This window comes from Gossypium raimondii, chromosome 13 (assembly GCF_025698545.1).
Source record: "Gossypium raimondii isolate GPD5lz chromosome 13, ASM2569854v1, whole genome shotgun sequence".
Classification (NCBI taxonomy): Eukaryota; Viridiplantae; Streptophyta; class Magnoliopsida; order Malvales; family Malvaceae; genus Gossypium; species Gossypium raimondii.
In genome coordinates, this window is record NC_068577.1 from 58,012,428 (window position 1) to 58,026,596 (window position 14,169).

Here is a 14,169-nt window from a genome sequence, read left to right on the forward strand (position 1 = left end):
CTCGAGGTTAATTAAGCCCGTGTACTAAATTTCATACTTAAACTTGAGCTCAAAAAGGCTCATCCACAGTTGGGATCAGCCTCATTCATAATTAAACTGATTTCTATAAAATAAGAGTAAACATGTAATTTCATAATATAAAAATATATTAAAAAAAAAGCTCAACTAGACGCACAAGTAGTTTAGATCGAGCATTATGATGCTCGAATTTAATTTCGATCAATAATTCGAATTGCTCAAATTCAGCCCAATTATTATTGAATAAAATTCAAAATTATCGAGAACTCGAATAATTTACATATACCAGTATCGTATAAGTTGCATGACAAAGACTCTACAAACAAAACCACCTAATCCTTTCCCCGCGTCTCCATTTTGCTAAAGTGTCATTGGCGGGAACCAAAACACTTCCCTTTCCCGCTAATTGAATTCCATCACGATTCAAATCTTCCCAGCTTTTTTATCTATAAAACCCTAACCCCAAAATTGCCAATCTCTGTGCTTCAATCGAAGGGAAAAAAAGGAAAAAAGAAAGAAAACCCCAAAAATGCTAGAGCTTAGGCTAGTTCAAGGTTCGCTTCTGAAGAAAGTATTGGAAGCGATTAAGGACTTGGTCAACGATGCGAACTTTGACTGTTCGGCGACCGGATTCTCATTGCAAGCCATGGATTCAAGCCACGTGGCTTTGGTGGCTCTGCTGCTCAGATCGGAAGGTTTCGAGCACTATCGTTGCGATAGGAACCTTTCCATGGGGATGAATCTCAATAACATGTCTAAGATGATGAAATGTGCTGGTAATGATGATATCATCACAATCAAGGCTGATGATGGCAGTGATACTGTTACTTTCATGTTCGAAAGTCCCAGTAAGTGTTTTATTTTGGGTATTTTTTGGGATTTAATGGAATATGTATAAATTGTAAAGGGTTTTGATGTTTCTTAAAAGATTTGGTAGTTTTTTTTGTCAATATAAAGGTGAACTGACGTTAATTTTTGTGTGTATTGATGGATGGATTAAAGCACAAGACAAGATATCGGATTTTGAGATGAAGCTGATGGATATTGATAGTGAACACCTTGGGATTCCAGAGGCAGAGTATCAATCTATTGTGAGGATGCCTTCAGCTGAGTTTGCTAGGATTTGTAAAGATCTTGCTAGCATTGGTGATACTGGTACCCTACTGAAACCTTTAGCTTTAATATATATGTGTGTGTGTGTTATTTTGTTTTTGCTATTGATATTCATGAATGAAATTGATCGTGGTAATATTCATCAGGTTTAGAGCTATCCAAAATTTTAACCTGATACAATCTAATTTGACTATAACAAAGTTTGAATTGACCCAAATTCAAAAAATTCTCAATTTGAGATTGAAATTGGTTTGAACTTGAATTAACTTAAATGAAGTGATGTAATGACTTGATCTAAAGGCTTTGAGCTCAAACTTAGAGTACTTGAAATAAAGTTGAATTACGATTTGAAATGGCCCAAACTTGAATTATCTTGAACCTAGATGATCATGAATTGATCCAATTCAAATTAATTCAACTCAAAACTAGCTTGACTTCTCTAATTATTTTTGTTACCATAATAATTGTGATGCCATTGCAGTTTTGAATCCTTGCTTGATCATAGTTTCATGTGCTTGTTTCTAAGGTTAAGTATCTGTTTGATGTGATCTGCAGTTGTTATCTCTGTAACCAAGGAAGGTGTGAAATTTTCCACAAGAGGTGATATCGGAACTGCTAATATCGTTCTCAGGCAAAATACCACGGTAGACAAAGTATGTTCTTTGCCCTGTAGGCCTATAATTTTTTCAGCACTGTGATCTGCTTGAATGTAGTTATTTTGTAAAATGTTATGCCTATTTCTAAAATATAACGTAAGTTGGTTTTTCTGGAATTAATGCTTTTACAGCCTGAAGAAGCGACTATCATAGAGATGAACGAGCCCGTTTCATTGACATTTGCATTGAGGTACATGAATTCATTTACAAAAGCAACTCCATTGTCGAGTACGGTGACGATTAGCTTATCTTCGGAATTGCCAGTTGTGGTTGAGTACAAGATAGCTGAAATGGGTCATATTAGGTTTTACTTGGCACCCAAGATTGAAGAGGATGAAGATGAGACTAACCCAAAAGGTTAACTTGATTAAAAAAAAATTTGGGGTTGGATTTAGTTTTCTTGGTACACTGAAAATGGGTATTTGATGTTTATGCCATTAATGGTTTTCATTGGGGGTTTTCTACTTTAGGGTTTCAAGTTTGTAGCTGAACATAAAGTAGTTTAGGATTTTGATGGATGATAAGTTATTTGTTGCATTTTTTTAATCTTGTTTGTCTTTACTTCTATTGCAACTTAATAGTTTCTCTTTAATGGTTGCATTTAAGATAAATTATTTAGATAAACAATAATTTTTATTATGATTAGAAAATAATTAATGGTATCATTAAAATATAATAAAAATAAAATTATTGTTTTCTTTTGATAAAATATATAAATTATTTAGTTAAATAAAAATCAATGACTCAATTATCAATTTGGTTCCAATTAATTTCTTGAGTCTAGATTACATTTTTGAGTCTCAATTATTCCATATCACATCAAACCTTTAAAATATCATTTAAAATAAAATAAAAACTTAAATTTAAAAAATGAAAAAGGTGATCATATAAACTTCTAATTTTTCTCACCGAGCATAACAGTCTTTATAAAATACCTAATTCACCAAAAGTAAAACAAAGAAAACAAAACAAAACCAAAAAACACCAAGACTAAAGACATGAAAAGATTTATTAGTGAATTATATGAAAAGTCAAAAACAAAAAATAGCAGAAATCTGGAAAATTCAACAAATTGTTTAATACATTTCAACAAACTATTTCAAGGCCTCAAACAATTGAGGGAAAAGAAGAAAATGGCAAATATAATCCCCCATAAGAAACTTACATTATAATCTCCAGTCTTCGCCCGCATACACTGCTTGATCACTGAGTTCTTGTTCGATGCGAAGCAACTGCAAAATTTTTTTTATTTCCCCCCATTAATATCATCTATGGCCTTTTTCTAGACCTTTAATTTCATCTATAGATTGTATTGATGGTTTCTAGATCAAGAAAACGGCTAATTGGCAATCTATTGATTACAACTAGACTACAAGGCTTTCGTTTTTGGTATGAAAGAGGTCATCATAACCAATTATGTTTGAACTGGACCAGATCAGCCGGGGTACTGGGCCTAAGAATGGTATCGGACCAACCGGCTGAATCAGTTTTTATTGTGAATTTTGAATAATTTTCTAATTGAACCAGTTGGACCGACGAACCAGTGACCTAACTAGTTCAACCACCGGTCTGGCTGTAGCATTAGGCTCGAGGAGAGGATTGCGGATATTAAAATTCGAATCCTGAATTAGCTGGATACCGCCTTCTAAGAGCAACTATATGAATCGAGTAGGTTAACAACAATAGACATATAACGTTGTGCTTATCTTAGGCTAACTCATCAGCCAAAGAGAAAGGAAGGAGAAATTATGGGAACCGCCAAATATACTACCTACACCGATGAATGTTCAGGAATACAGAAGGAGATCAAGGGAATACTAAATAAGGTACTACAAGATGACTCGGTAACTAGACTACTATCACCACAGCAGCTCGTAAGGTGACAGTCCTAGCTGAATATTTAAATTGACTATATCAATGCGTGTATATATATCTTGTCCTTAAACTAGTTTGGTGATGTGCACCAGTGAGAATACAAGGCCCACCAAAAACAAGAATTTACGAACTATGGTATTTATTAGCAAAACCTATAAGATCTGTCTTAATGAAATCTAGTCTTCGGTATAATTAGTATCTTATTATTATTTTCTAAACGTGAGCTATGTGATTGTTCGAAAAGCAAAAGATTATAAAAGGTTGCACTTCGCAAGATAGGAATACAGACCTGGTTGTACTTAGCCACTCGCTCTCCTCGGCAAGGAGCCCCTGCTTTGATCTGACCTGCGCCAAGTGCGACTGCTAAATCCGCAATGAAACAATCATTAGTTTCCCCAAATCTTTGAGATACCACCACTCCCCAGTGGGCTTCCTTTGCCATTTTTACCACGTCAACAGCCTCTGTCACGGTTCCAATCTGATTTATCTGATTCAGAACATCGAATTATTAGAACACAGAGTTCCAGCAGCATATTTAACAACAAAAAGTTTCAACATATTCTTTTGGCGCACGATCTCTCTTTTTTTCAGCTTCAGACTAAGTAAAAAGATGGTGATTCAGCTAATTTGACATCATTATCATCAAATAAAAGTACTCGTGTTTCGTACAATAATCCAGTAGATACCTTGAGAAGAAGAGAGTTGCAAGCAGATTCATGTATTGCTCTCTCAATGCGCTTTGGATTTGACATCAATAAGTCATCCCCCACCACCTGCAAAACCATCTTACCTTAAGTTACGACAGGTCCAACATGGGGAAGACGTACGAGATTTGAACAAAAAGCTAAAAGTACTCAATAAGTTTGCAAATTTGGATCCTATTTATGTTTAGGTGCACCAAAAACCAACAATTAAACCATTCTATGTTCTTGCCTTTTGTTGTATATGTTAAATTGGATAAAACATCATTCAACAGACCTAAACATAAGCAATATGTTAACAGGAAAACAAACCTGACATAGTCCAAGACCGCAAAAACGTTTGCTGTGTTCCCAATCTTCCTTGTCAAAGGGATCTTCAATAGAAGCAATTGGGTAATCTAAGACACCAGAAAAGAAGATAAAGGAACGGGATAGCGTTAATTTTTAGTTGAAAGAACAAAGCAGAAAAAACAAACAGAAGCCTCTACGGAAAAACAGAGATACCAATGCAAAGGTCTTTGTACATCTGAATCATATCCTCTCCTGACTTGAAATTTTGCCCAGATTTATTTGGAGATTTGAATTCTAAATCATACTTTGTACCTGTATGAAAATGAAAGAAAAGCAGCTCCTATTTATTATGAGCAAGCCGTGTCTACATATGAAAATTAGATTCTGAATAATCATGCAACCCAACTAGGGTAAAATAAGCTTTTGAGGCACCTAGATCATATATTCAGTTAAAGATTTTTATATCCTACTAGGCTACTAGTGATTATAATGCAATGGCATTGCACGTCCATGCCAACATATCTTATGAACAGTAGAATAGCAGGTTCTACCCAAAACTTGTCCCTGGTCTTACATGCTTCAAAATGAGAATTGACTAATAAATGAGAGAACATGCATCACCTATGCAAAATTCAGTAGCTGCAACACCAATTCCTATCTTTATTTTGTCATTATACCCTGTTCTGCCAATAGCTTCTCGGACAATATCCAATCCTTCTCTTACACTGCCAGACATATGAGAATATCAAACAAAAATTCCAGCCAGTTTCCTGAAATAACACAAGATAAACTTCATTCCCCTTACGGGGTTAGGGGCAGAGTGCATTGATCAATAATGTGATAAACAAGGATAGTCAGACATAATGGTAGCACTTGCCTGGATATGTCAGGAACAAAGCCACCATCTTCACCAACATTACACCCATTTGCACCGTATTTTTCTGTAATAACAGCCTGCTCTTCTTTACAATAAACTAATGAGTATATGCATGACATTTCCAGTGCAGATTACTTGTAAGAGAGTATACAACAAAAATATTAAGGTTGAGAAATTTAAAGTTTCTTCACAGAATTAGGTTAAATGATTTTCTATTGTTAATGTCTTCCCATAAACTGATGGTTAATCCGTATTCCCCCAAAAAGTAGAGGTGTTTGTTTATGTATATGTAATCAGATCCATTCTCAATCAGAATCTCTTAGAAAATTATAGGCACAAACCAATCAGCAAGCCAAAAACCTTTAAGAGAGGTGACAGCTAGACAGTCAAAAAACTAGCTGTCAATAGCAACATTACAGGCAGGTCCATATTACTTACCCAAATAAATCCATTTTTTTTTCTATTGAATTTACTGAATCTCCTAAATATATAGACTGCACCTTACTTTATCACACTAGCAGTGTCACAGAGTTCTAGACAAATGAGGCATTCTATTAATACAACAATTTCTGGAAACTGAGCAGATGGAAAAGTTCAAGAAGAATCATGAATGTCTATTCGAAACATTTCAAAAAATCAAGTCATAAGAGACTTAAACTACAGTATGTCAACTTATTTACAATGAAAGAAGAACAACCGTAAGATCAAATGACGATCAATAAAAAATAACAGGCCAGACATAGAAATGGAGACTAAACCACACCAAAATTCTCAATGAAGATTTATTTTTATACTCAGTTTACCAAATTAAATTTCCAAAGGTGTTCTACGACTCATCACTTTTCACATGGCAAACTTTACTTGCTTTATACCCGATGAGACAAATAATATGTTTGTGATGGGCAACTTAAAACTAAATCCAAAGGCTACACAATTTGGTTTAACAAAATCACCTTCAAGTGATGATAGGTCTCAGAGCCCATTTGTAAAGCTTCCTCAAATCTGACTGCTCCTGTTGGGAGAATCATAATGTCCTGCTAGCAAAATAACTCAAATCAAGTCATACAGATATGAGGCATTTCAAAAGAAGCACAGGAAGGAGATAAATTCCAGGAATCAAAATCATAAAAAATGCTAAATTGTGGGGACTCGGAGTAAAAGATCATTCACAAAATGCTATAAGCCAATATTAGAATTTAAACCTAAAGATGATTCTCTACCTGAACAGGCAGACTATTTCCAGAATGTTTTCCGCCACTGATAACTGTGAAGGCAGGGACTGGAAGGATTGCATTCGTTTTACCAGAAAGATCAGCTATGTGTTTGTAAAGTGGAACCTGATTTTTACTTTGATTAGAACATTTTGAATAGAAGTCAATAATTCTAGCATATAAATGGAAAAATATATTGGGAAATGATACCTCCTTTTCAGCAGCCCCAGCTCTGCATGCAGCAATAGACACAGCTAATATAGCATTTGCTCCAAGTTCACTCTGCGATAATTATATTCAAACAAAGAACCAGAATGCAACAAATTCTGTAAATTCCATTATAATGTGAATCATCCAACCTAAAATTTAAAAACAAAAAGATCTAAAAATTGGTAGGAAAAGACTGGCACAATAATTTCTTCCTATTCTATTTGTTCTTCTCATCTAGAATTTCACACAAAGAAAAATTATCTCACTTTCTATCCACTCCACCTAGACCAGATGTCAGTTGGCAGACTTGTAAAACAATCTCTAGGTCCCAACCTAAACCAACTATTAAAATGGTTTGGTTTTTAAACCCATATATAAAGTGAACAACAGCTAAGTAAACCCGAATTTTGAGAAAGAAATAAAGAAATACACCTTCTTTTCTGTCTTGTCCAAGTCTATCATGGCCTGATCGATCTGAAGCTGAACTGTTGGATCCATACCAACCAATGCTTCAGATATTTTCTCATTGATGTTCTTAACAGCTTTTGTTACAGCATTTCCAAGGTATGTTCCCTTATCTCCATCTCTCAGTTCAACAGCCTCATACCTGAGATGAAATTGTCAAAACCAAAACGTTATCATGGCGTTGATAATTTTCCAATAATGATAAATAAGAGAGTTTAAGCATTAAACAACAGAAAAAAGGGTTAAATAATAACCAATAAAATGAGTCAATTCATAATCATGCATTTCCATATGAACTAAAATCAAATTGTTCAGTTAAGATAATTTTATACATTCTGAAAACAAGCTAAAACGAAAATTACATTCCAGTAGAGTCGCCGCAAGGAACAGAAGCACGGAACACCCCTTTGTTAGTGTACAACTCAACTTCAACAGTAGGAATCCCTCTACTATCGAGAATCTGCCGAGCTTTTACCTTCGTTATCACTGAAGAAACCGCTTTTTTCATATGATTAGACTGCAATATCCATTGAAAAAAAACAAAAAAATCATCGTCAAAACGAAAAGCAAAGAAAATCGAAAATTTGCAATCGAAAAAGGAGAAAGAGAAAAACAAATTTACGATGAAGAGGACGGGATCCGGAGTTTTAGCTCGAACAGCGGCATTGACGGCGTCTTCGATTTTGCGAGAGAGCATATGCTTGTCGAGGTACTCTTGAACCGACATTTTTTTTTTAATTCTCTCGTTTGACGGTAAAGATCTAACGGAGGTACTTTTTACCCTTTGAGCTTTGATCCCCAAATCTTCACAGTTTATTGCGATATTCGAGTCTTCAAAGAGAGCTGAACTCCACTTGATTTCGAAATAATCAGAAGCTTAGCTCACTTCGTGTGTTTGTAATCTCAAATTTCAAAAAGAAAAAACACCTCTCTTTTTCACTGTATTTCCTTCTCCCGCATCATTTTCTCCTTCGAACAATTGAAAACTCCAGTTTTCAGGGAAAATTTTCCATATCGATTTTGGGCTTTTTGGGCCAATATGAACTGGATTTTACTGTCTTTTTAGCCCGTCTTAGGGTTTTTGGCAAAATCTGGGCCAGGCTCAGCAAAATGATAAGGGTGACATAAGAAAGGAATAGGGCTATAACGGTTCGGTTCGAATAGGGTGGTTTGAATAATAATAATAGAATATATTCATTTTATTTTTAGTTTAAATATTTTTTTTGAAGTTTACGATTATTGATAAAAATGTACAACAAGAGAGTCGATTTACCTAAGTAGGCAAAGAGTCAAAAAAGGAGGAAAGTTAGAGAAGAGTAAGGAAGTAAGGGAGACTGAGTGTAGATAATGGTTGAAGAATGTAAGGGAGACCAAAGATCCCTCCATCATTCTACAGGGCATTTATAAGGAGGAAAGTCTCGTGCCTAGTAATGTCACATCACCAACAATTTCGAGACATAGTGATCATGTGATCAGCTAGGTGACAAAGCCATTATACATGGGTTATCGTCAGGTGTGGTACGACTTTGATATAGTACGAGGTTGTTATGCCTAGTTGTTCCATATTGGTCCCCTCTTTGAGGTGAGTGCGTTCCTACTAGAAACAGGTGGTTTGAAAGATGAAGTGCCTAGGTGACTAGTCACCCAATAGTGATCAGCTGATTGATGCAAGATGGGGGACAATTTGGGTGATGCCACAGTATTCATGCCAAGTAGGGGCATAACAACAATTATAGATATGGTTACAAGCAACACAAATCTAAATCAATTATAATCAAAATCAAGCATTATAAAGCACAATTGAAGTAATATCTGGAGACAAATCAAAATAGTTCTAGAAATGGCCTACACATAGCGAGATGTAAGCCATAATAAATCTATATACAACGCACAAACTCTTAAAATCATTTAGTTTTCCATTGTCTTGCCAACTAATCAATTTATATTAACCTTGAAAAAACTTCCAACTCATCCTCCTCCTAAATTAAGGTTAACAAATAAATTAATAAATATTTTAAATAACTTAATTATTATAATTTTCTGTGAAAGTACTTTAAATGTTCCTCCATTATAGGTTCGGACAATTTTAATTTTTATACTATTAAAAACAATAAAAGAGACCAATTTTAACAAACCTGGAATTTATTGTTTAAAATATGATATGAAAATTATTTTATTTATTTACAGTTTAACTCCAAATATGAGATTTTATTTGCTAAACTGTAAAAGTTCTAAATATAAAGGTTAAAATTGCTCAAAATCCTCGCACTCTTTGCACATTTAAAATTTAGAATTTAGTCCATTTACCTTTTAGATTCCAAAATAATGTGCAATTGTTAACTCCATTAAAATTCTTCTATTAAATTCACCCGCTTGACGTTTTGAAATAAAAAGAAACTCAATCGATAGCCATACAAAAAAAAAAAGAAGAAGTTGCAATGGACCTAAATTTAACAAAAGAATTTTAACAGTGTTAATAATTAGACTTGTGTTTTTAAATTGAAGAAGTAGAGTGACTAAATTTCTTGAAATAAAAATAGAGAGACTAAATTCTAAACATGTGATAAATATAGGGCTTGAAGCATATTTTAACTAAATATTAAATCTATTAACAATAAATTGATCAATTTAAGGGTAAACTATATTAGTAGTCACCCAACTATTTTTTTTGTCACTCAACTATAAAATTTATAAAATGGTCACCCAACTATTAGTAATTTTATTTTTTGGTCACCAACTATAAAAAGTTACAAAATGATCACCCATCCAATTTTATCTTTTTTGGTCACCCACCTATCTTGGATTTTTGGATATTTCTATTTTTATGTTAATCCACTAGTGACCATAAAAGACAAAATTGGATAGTTGGGTGACCATTTTGTAACTTTTCATAGTTAGATGACCAGAAAATAAATAAAAAAATCATAGTTGGGTGACTACTAATGTAGTTTACCCTTAATTTAATAATAGAGAGACTAATTTAATAAAATTCCTATAATAGAGGGACCTCATAGTGAATTTCACCTACATTTTTCTCTTACCTAGCCGTTACAAAACCAGTGGTAACCCGCCAGCAAAGCCATTATATATAACATATAATAATAACAAAATACAGCAAAGAACAGCTTAGCTAATTCCATTTGAATCCCACTATAAAACCCTTCCCTAATAATGCAAACCCTAAATCATCCCATCTTCAACCTCAAACAATCCCTCTCAGTCACCAAAGCAAAATGCGTGAAATCCTTCATATTCAAGGCGGCCAATGCGGCAACCAAATCGGCGCCAAGTTCTGGGAAGTTATATGTGCGGAACACGGCATAGATCCAACGGGGCGTTACAATGGAGATTTGGATCTTCAACTCGAGAGGATCAATGTTTACTACAATGAATCCAGTTGTGGTAGGTTCGTTCCTCGTGCTGTTCTTATGGATCTTGAGCCTGGGACCATGGATAGCATTAGATCTGGTCCGGTTGGTCAGATTTTCAGACCGGACAACTTCGTGTTTGGTCAGTCCGGTGCCGGTAATAACTGGGCTAAAGGGCATTATACTGAAGGTGCTGAGTTGATTGATTCTGTTCTTGATGTTGTACGGAAAGAAGCTGAAAATTGCGATTGTCTTCAAGGTACGTAAGATTGTTAGATTTTGTCACATAAATTCTATTTGGTAATATTCAATTGAGATTTTAATATAATTATATTGACCGGAGATTGTTTGATAATAAGGTTTATTAATAAATTAGTTGTTTTTTTAGTATAAAACTCTCAACATAAGGTTTCTTGGCGATCAAGTAATAATTAGAGTACAGTTTCCTTGTAGGATTAAGAAGAAGAGGAAATATCTAATCTTTGTAGGAAATTTTTATGAGGGCTTGTAGCTTTATTTGTGTTGTAGCCTTGGAATCGTAAATGAGGGCTAGAAGGGTCGAGCACATAAAAATTTATGTTGATCTCCTGTTGTTTATGTTCTTGCTCATAAATTCCCAAATAAAATATTGCTTATGAAGAAGAACCTATTGATCTAAGAAAAGCTTGTTTTAAGCTCTGCTTGATTATTGTTTGTTTCTTTCCTTTTCATTAGGATTTCAGGTTTGTCATTCATTGGGAGGTGGAACTGGATCTGGAATGGGAACACTTTTGATTTCGAAGATAAGGGAAGAATACCCAGATCGGATGATGTTAACTTTCTCGGTTTTCCCATCTCCTAAGGTCTCTGATACGGTTGTGGAGCCTTACAATGCTACATTATCTGTTCATCAACTGGTTGAAAATGCTGATGAGTGTATGGTTCTTGACAATGAAGCCTTGTATGACATTTGTTTCCGTACACTTAAGCTCTCCAATCCCAGCTGTAAGTATTCCCATTGACTTATATACTTTGTTTTTTGTATCAATAGGAATCATTGGTTTTGCATTGGATTGCTGATTTAAACTTTGATACACCATTGCTAAGGCTTTGCTTGGTAGAGTGGAAAAAAATTTGGAAGGATGGAAAATTGAAAGGGTTGAAAACTAGAAGGATGGAAAATGGAAAGAAAAAGTAATTTTCTTTCCATTCATTGCTTGTTAGAGCTGAAAAATGAAAAGAAAGAAAATAAAACATTTGAAAAATGCATATTTTTTAACTAACATACACTTCTCTCTCATTTTCTATCCTCTAATCATTCCAAATTGGAAGGATTGATTTTTATAGATTTAGGATGGAAAATGATCATCCCTCCTATTTTTTCCTTACCAAACACACTCAAAATTTATTTTCTTTCCACTTTTCTACTCCCTCCTTCCATCCCTTCACGTAGTAGCTCGGATTCAGCATGTTAGTTGGTATAGGAATGAAGCCTGTTGTTTCTTTAATTTGTAAAAAAAACCCTCGTGGACTATCGTGTGAGGTATTGCCATTTCTTGATCCAAAAGTCTTATTTTTATCTACAATAACAGGTTTCATACCTAATATATTATAATTTCATGGAAGATTCTCACAATTCTCCAATATGAGATTGGAGGCATTATAATTGCATGCTGTTGTGGCTATTGCTATATAGAATGGTTGGTAGGGGAAGAAGCCCTTTGTTGTTTCGAGTAATCTGTCAAAATATCTTTTTTGACTATTTTGCGCGGTATTAGCCTGTTTTAATCTCAAAAAGTTTCACAGTTTTTCTTTTCTTAAATGAATGTCGGTTTGAGTCTCTACATACATTGAATCGTAGCAGATCCTCACAAATTTTTTTATATGAGATTGGAAGCATTATAATTTCCTTTATTTCGAACTTTTAGAAATGATCATTGTGCCGGGTTATGGCTTTTGCTATATGAACCGGTTTATAAAAGAAAATAGTTTCCAAAAGGCTAAAATCGAGTTAGTTTGAACTAAGAAACCTTTTGCAATCTGTTAATTGGTTTGGGAAAGAAACCTTTTGTTTGGTGTAATTTGTAAAACCACCTTTGTGAACTATCGTGCCATGTTTGTCTTGCTTTGATTCGGAAGTCTCACGGTTTTGTCTTAAAAATCGCGGGCTTGAGTCTTCATAATTTTCTGATATGATTGTAGGCATTAGTAGCTTCTTTTGCATCATTGTGATATTCTTTTTTATCTATTTGCAGTTGGTGATCTGAATCATCTAATATCTGCAACAATGTCTGGAGTTACTTGCTGCTTACGTTTCCCTGGCCAACTCAACTCCGATCTTCGAAAACTCGCCGTAAATCTCATCCCATTCCCTCGTCTTCACTTCTTCATGGTCGGTTTTGCTCCACTCACTTCAAGAGGCTCCCAACAATACCAAGCTCTAACTGTCCCCGAACTCACTCAACAAATGTGGGATGCAAAGAACATGATGTGCGCAGCCGATCCTCGACACGGCCGGTACTTAACCGCATCAGCTATGTTCCGTGGTAAAATGAGCACCAAGGAAGTAGATGAACAAATGCTAAACGTTCAAAACAAGAACTCATCCTACTTTGTTGAATGGATTCCCAACAACGTGAAATCAACCGTGTGTGACATCCCACCAACCGGTCTCAAGATGGCATCGACATTCATTGGGAACTCAACGTCAATACAAGAGATGTTTAGGCGTGTGAGCGAACAATTTACGGCTATGTTTCGAAGGAAGGCTTTCTTGCATTGGTATACAGGTGAAGGCATGGATGAAATGGAATTTACTGAAGCAGAGAGTAATATGAATGATTTGGTATCAGAGTATCAACAGTATCAAGATGCAACAGTTGATGAAGAAGAAGAGTATGAAGAAGAAGGAGCTGAATATGAATGAGAAAATTAATATTTGAACTTATTAAATATAATTTCCAGTTTCTGTTTTTTTTTAATTAATTATTGCGAAAGAAATTAGTTATTTTGATGTGTATGGAGTTTCATGGTAATGGCCAGTTTCAATATGAAGCAAAAGGGATTGTATTATTGTTCAAAAGCCTTTGAAAAACAGATTTAAGAAATCAAAGTACTTACAAATTCTTGTGCTGTTTTGCATTTATGTTAATAGTGTTACAGTCAAGGTTTTCATTGAGTTGATGGGTTTAATCGGTTCGATTAATTAAGTTATTAAAAATATTAAAATTTTGGTTTAATCACTTGATTCAATCGATTTTTTGCCAAGTTGAATCAGTCTATACCAATTCTCAAGTTAACTGGTTTAATGCCCTTTCCAAAACTAGTATCTCGACAAATTCTATTCGGTTCAAACAACCTTGGTTACGGTTAGATAAGAGTATGTGTTCAACAGAAACTTAGGCC

At 34.6% G+C, this 14,169-nt stretch overlaps 3 protein-coding genes across 4 annotated transcripts; 2 read left to right on the top strand and 1 right to left on the bottom strand.

Annotated features, from left to right (window-relative positions):
- The first annotated feature begins 454 nt into the window (after positions 1-454).
- Positions 455-2,379, top strand: LOC105784107 (proliferating cell nuclear antigen). Its single transcript, XM_012609900.2, has 4 exons — positions 455-866; positions 1,021-1,173; positions 1,687-1,784; positions 1,919-2,379. The coding sequence occupies exons 1-4, from the start codon at positions 548-550 to the stop codon at positions 2,147-2,149; spliced, it is 801 nt and encodes a 266-aa protein (XP_012465354.1). The 5' UTR covers positions 455-547; the 3' UTR covers positions 2,150-2,379.
- A 399-nt stretch (positions 2,380-2,778) lies between these two features.
- LOC105783640 (cytosolic enolase 3) lies at positions 2,779-8,399 on the bottom strand. 2 transcript variants are annotated; one of them, XM_052626397.1, is made up of 13 exons: positions 8,040-8,399; positions 7,780-7,934; positions 7,385-7,559; positions 6,953-7,024; positions 6,752-6,868; positions 6,485-6,568; positions 5,532-5,608; positions 5,276-5,379; positions 4,868-4,966; positions 4,676-4,761; positions 4,349-4,435; positions 3,952-4,149; positions 2,779-3,019 (listed from the first exon to the last, which is right to left on the bottom strand). In XM_052626397.1, exons 1-13 carry the CDS (start codon positions 8,142-8,144, stop codon positions 2,954-2,956), a joined length of 1,425 nt encoding a protein of 474 aa, XP_052482357.1. In that variant the 5' UTR covers positions 8,145-8,399; the 3' UTR covers positions 2,779-2,953. The 2 variants fall into 2 exon arrangements, with proteins under 2 accessions (XP_052482357.1, XP_012464666.1); XM_012609212.2 differs by having other exon boundaries at positions 6,485-6,565; positions 8,040-8,398.
- A 2,136-nt stretch (positions 8,400-10,535) lies between these two features.
- Positions 10,536-13,909, top strand: LOC105783702 (tubulin beta-2 chain). Its single transcript, XM_012609295.2, has 3 exons — positions 10,536-11,044; positions 11,500-11,769; positions 13,020-13,909. The coding sequence occupies exons 1-3, from the start codon at positions 10,651-10,653 to the stop codon at positions 13,688-13,690; spliced, it is 1,335 nt and encodes a 444-aa protein (XP_012464749.1). The 5' UTR covers positions 10,536-10,650; the 3' UTR covers positions 13,691-13,909.
- Positions 13,910-14,169: the final 260 nt, after the last annotated feature.

What these genes read in the sequence shown, in the direction of transcription:
- LOC105783702 (XM_012609295.2), top strand. Translation starts at nt 10,651, where the DNA reads ATGCGTGAAATCCTTCATATTCAAGGCGGCCAATGCGGCAACCAAATC. An exon ending in AAATTGCGATTGTCTTCAAG is followed by an intron (nt 11,045 to 11,499) that starts GTACGTAAGATT and finishes CCTTTTCATTAG; the next exon opens with GATTTCAGGTTTGTCATTCA. An exon ending in TAAGCTCTCCAATCCCAGCT is followed by an intron (nt 11,770 to 13,019) that starts GTAAGTATTCCC and finishes ATCTATTTGCAG; the next exon opens with TTGGTGATCTGAATCATCTA.
- LOC105783640 (XM_052626397.1), bottom strand. Translation starts at nt 8,144, where the DNA reads ATGTCGGTTCAAGAGTACCTCGACAAGCATATGCTCTCTCGCAAAATC. An exon ending in TGCGGCGACTCTACTGGAAT is followed by an intron (nt 7,560 to 7,779) that starts GTAATTTTCGTT and finishes ATTTCATCTCAG; the next exon opens with GTATGAGGCTGTTGAACTGA. An exon ending in CTGGGGCTGCTGAAAAGGAG is followed by an intron (nt 6,869 to 6,952) that starts GTATCATTTCCC and finishes AGTAAAAATCAG; the next exon opens with GTTCCACTTTACAAACACAT.
- LOC105784107 (XM_012609900.2), top strand. Translation starts at nt 548, where the DNA reads ATGCTAGAGCTTAGGCTAGTTCAAGGTTCGCTTCTGAAGAAAGTATTG. An exon ending in TTTCATGTTCGAAAGTCCCA is followed by an intron (nt 867 to 1,020) that starts GTAAGTGTTTTA and finishes GATGGATTAAAG; the next exon opens with CACAAGACAAGATATCGGAT. An exon ending in TGCTAGCATTGGTGATACTG is followed by an intron (nt 1,174 to 1,686) that starts GTACCCTACTGA and finishes TGTGATCTGCAG; the next exon opens with TTGTTATCTCTGTAACCAAG.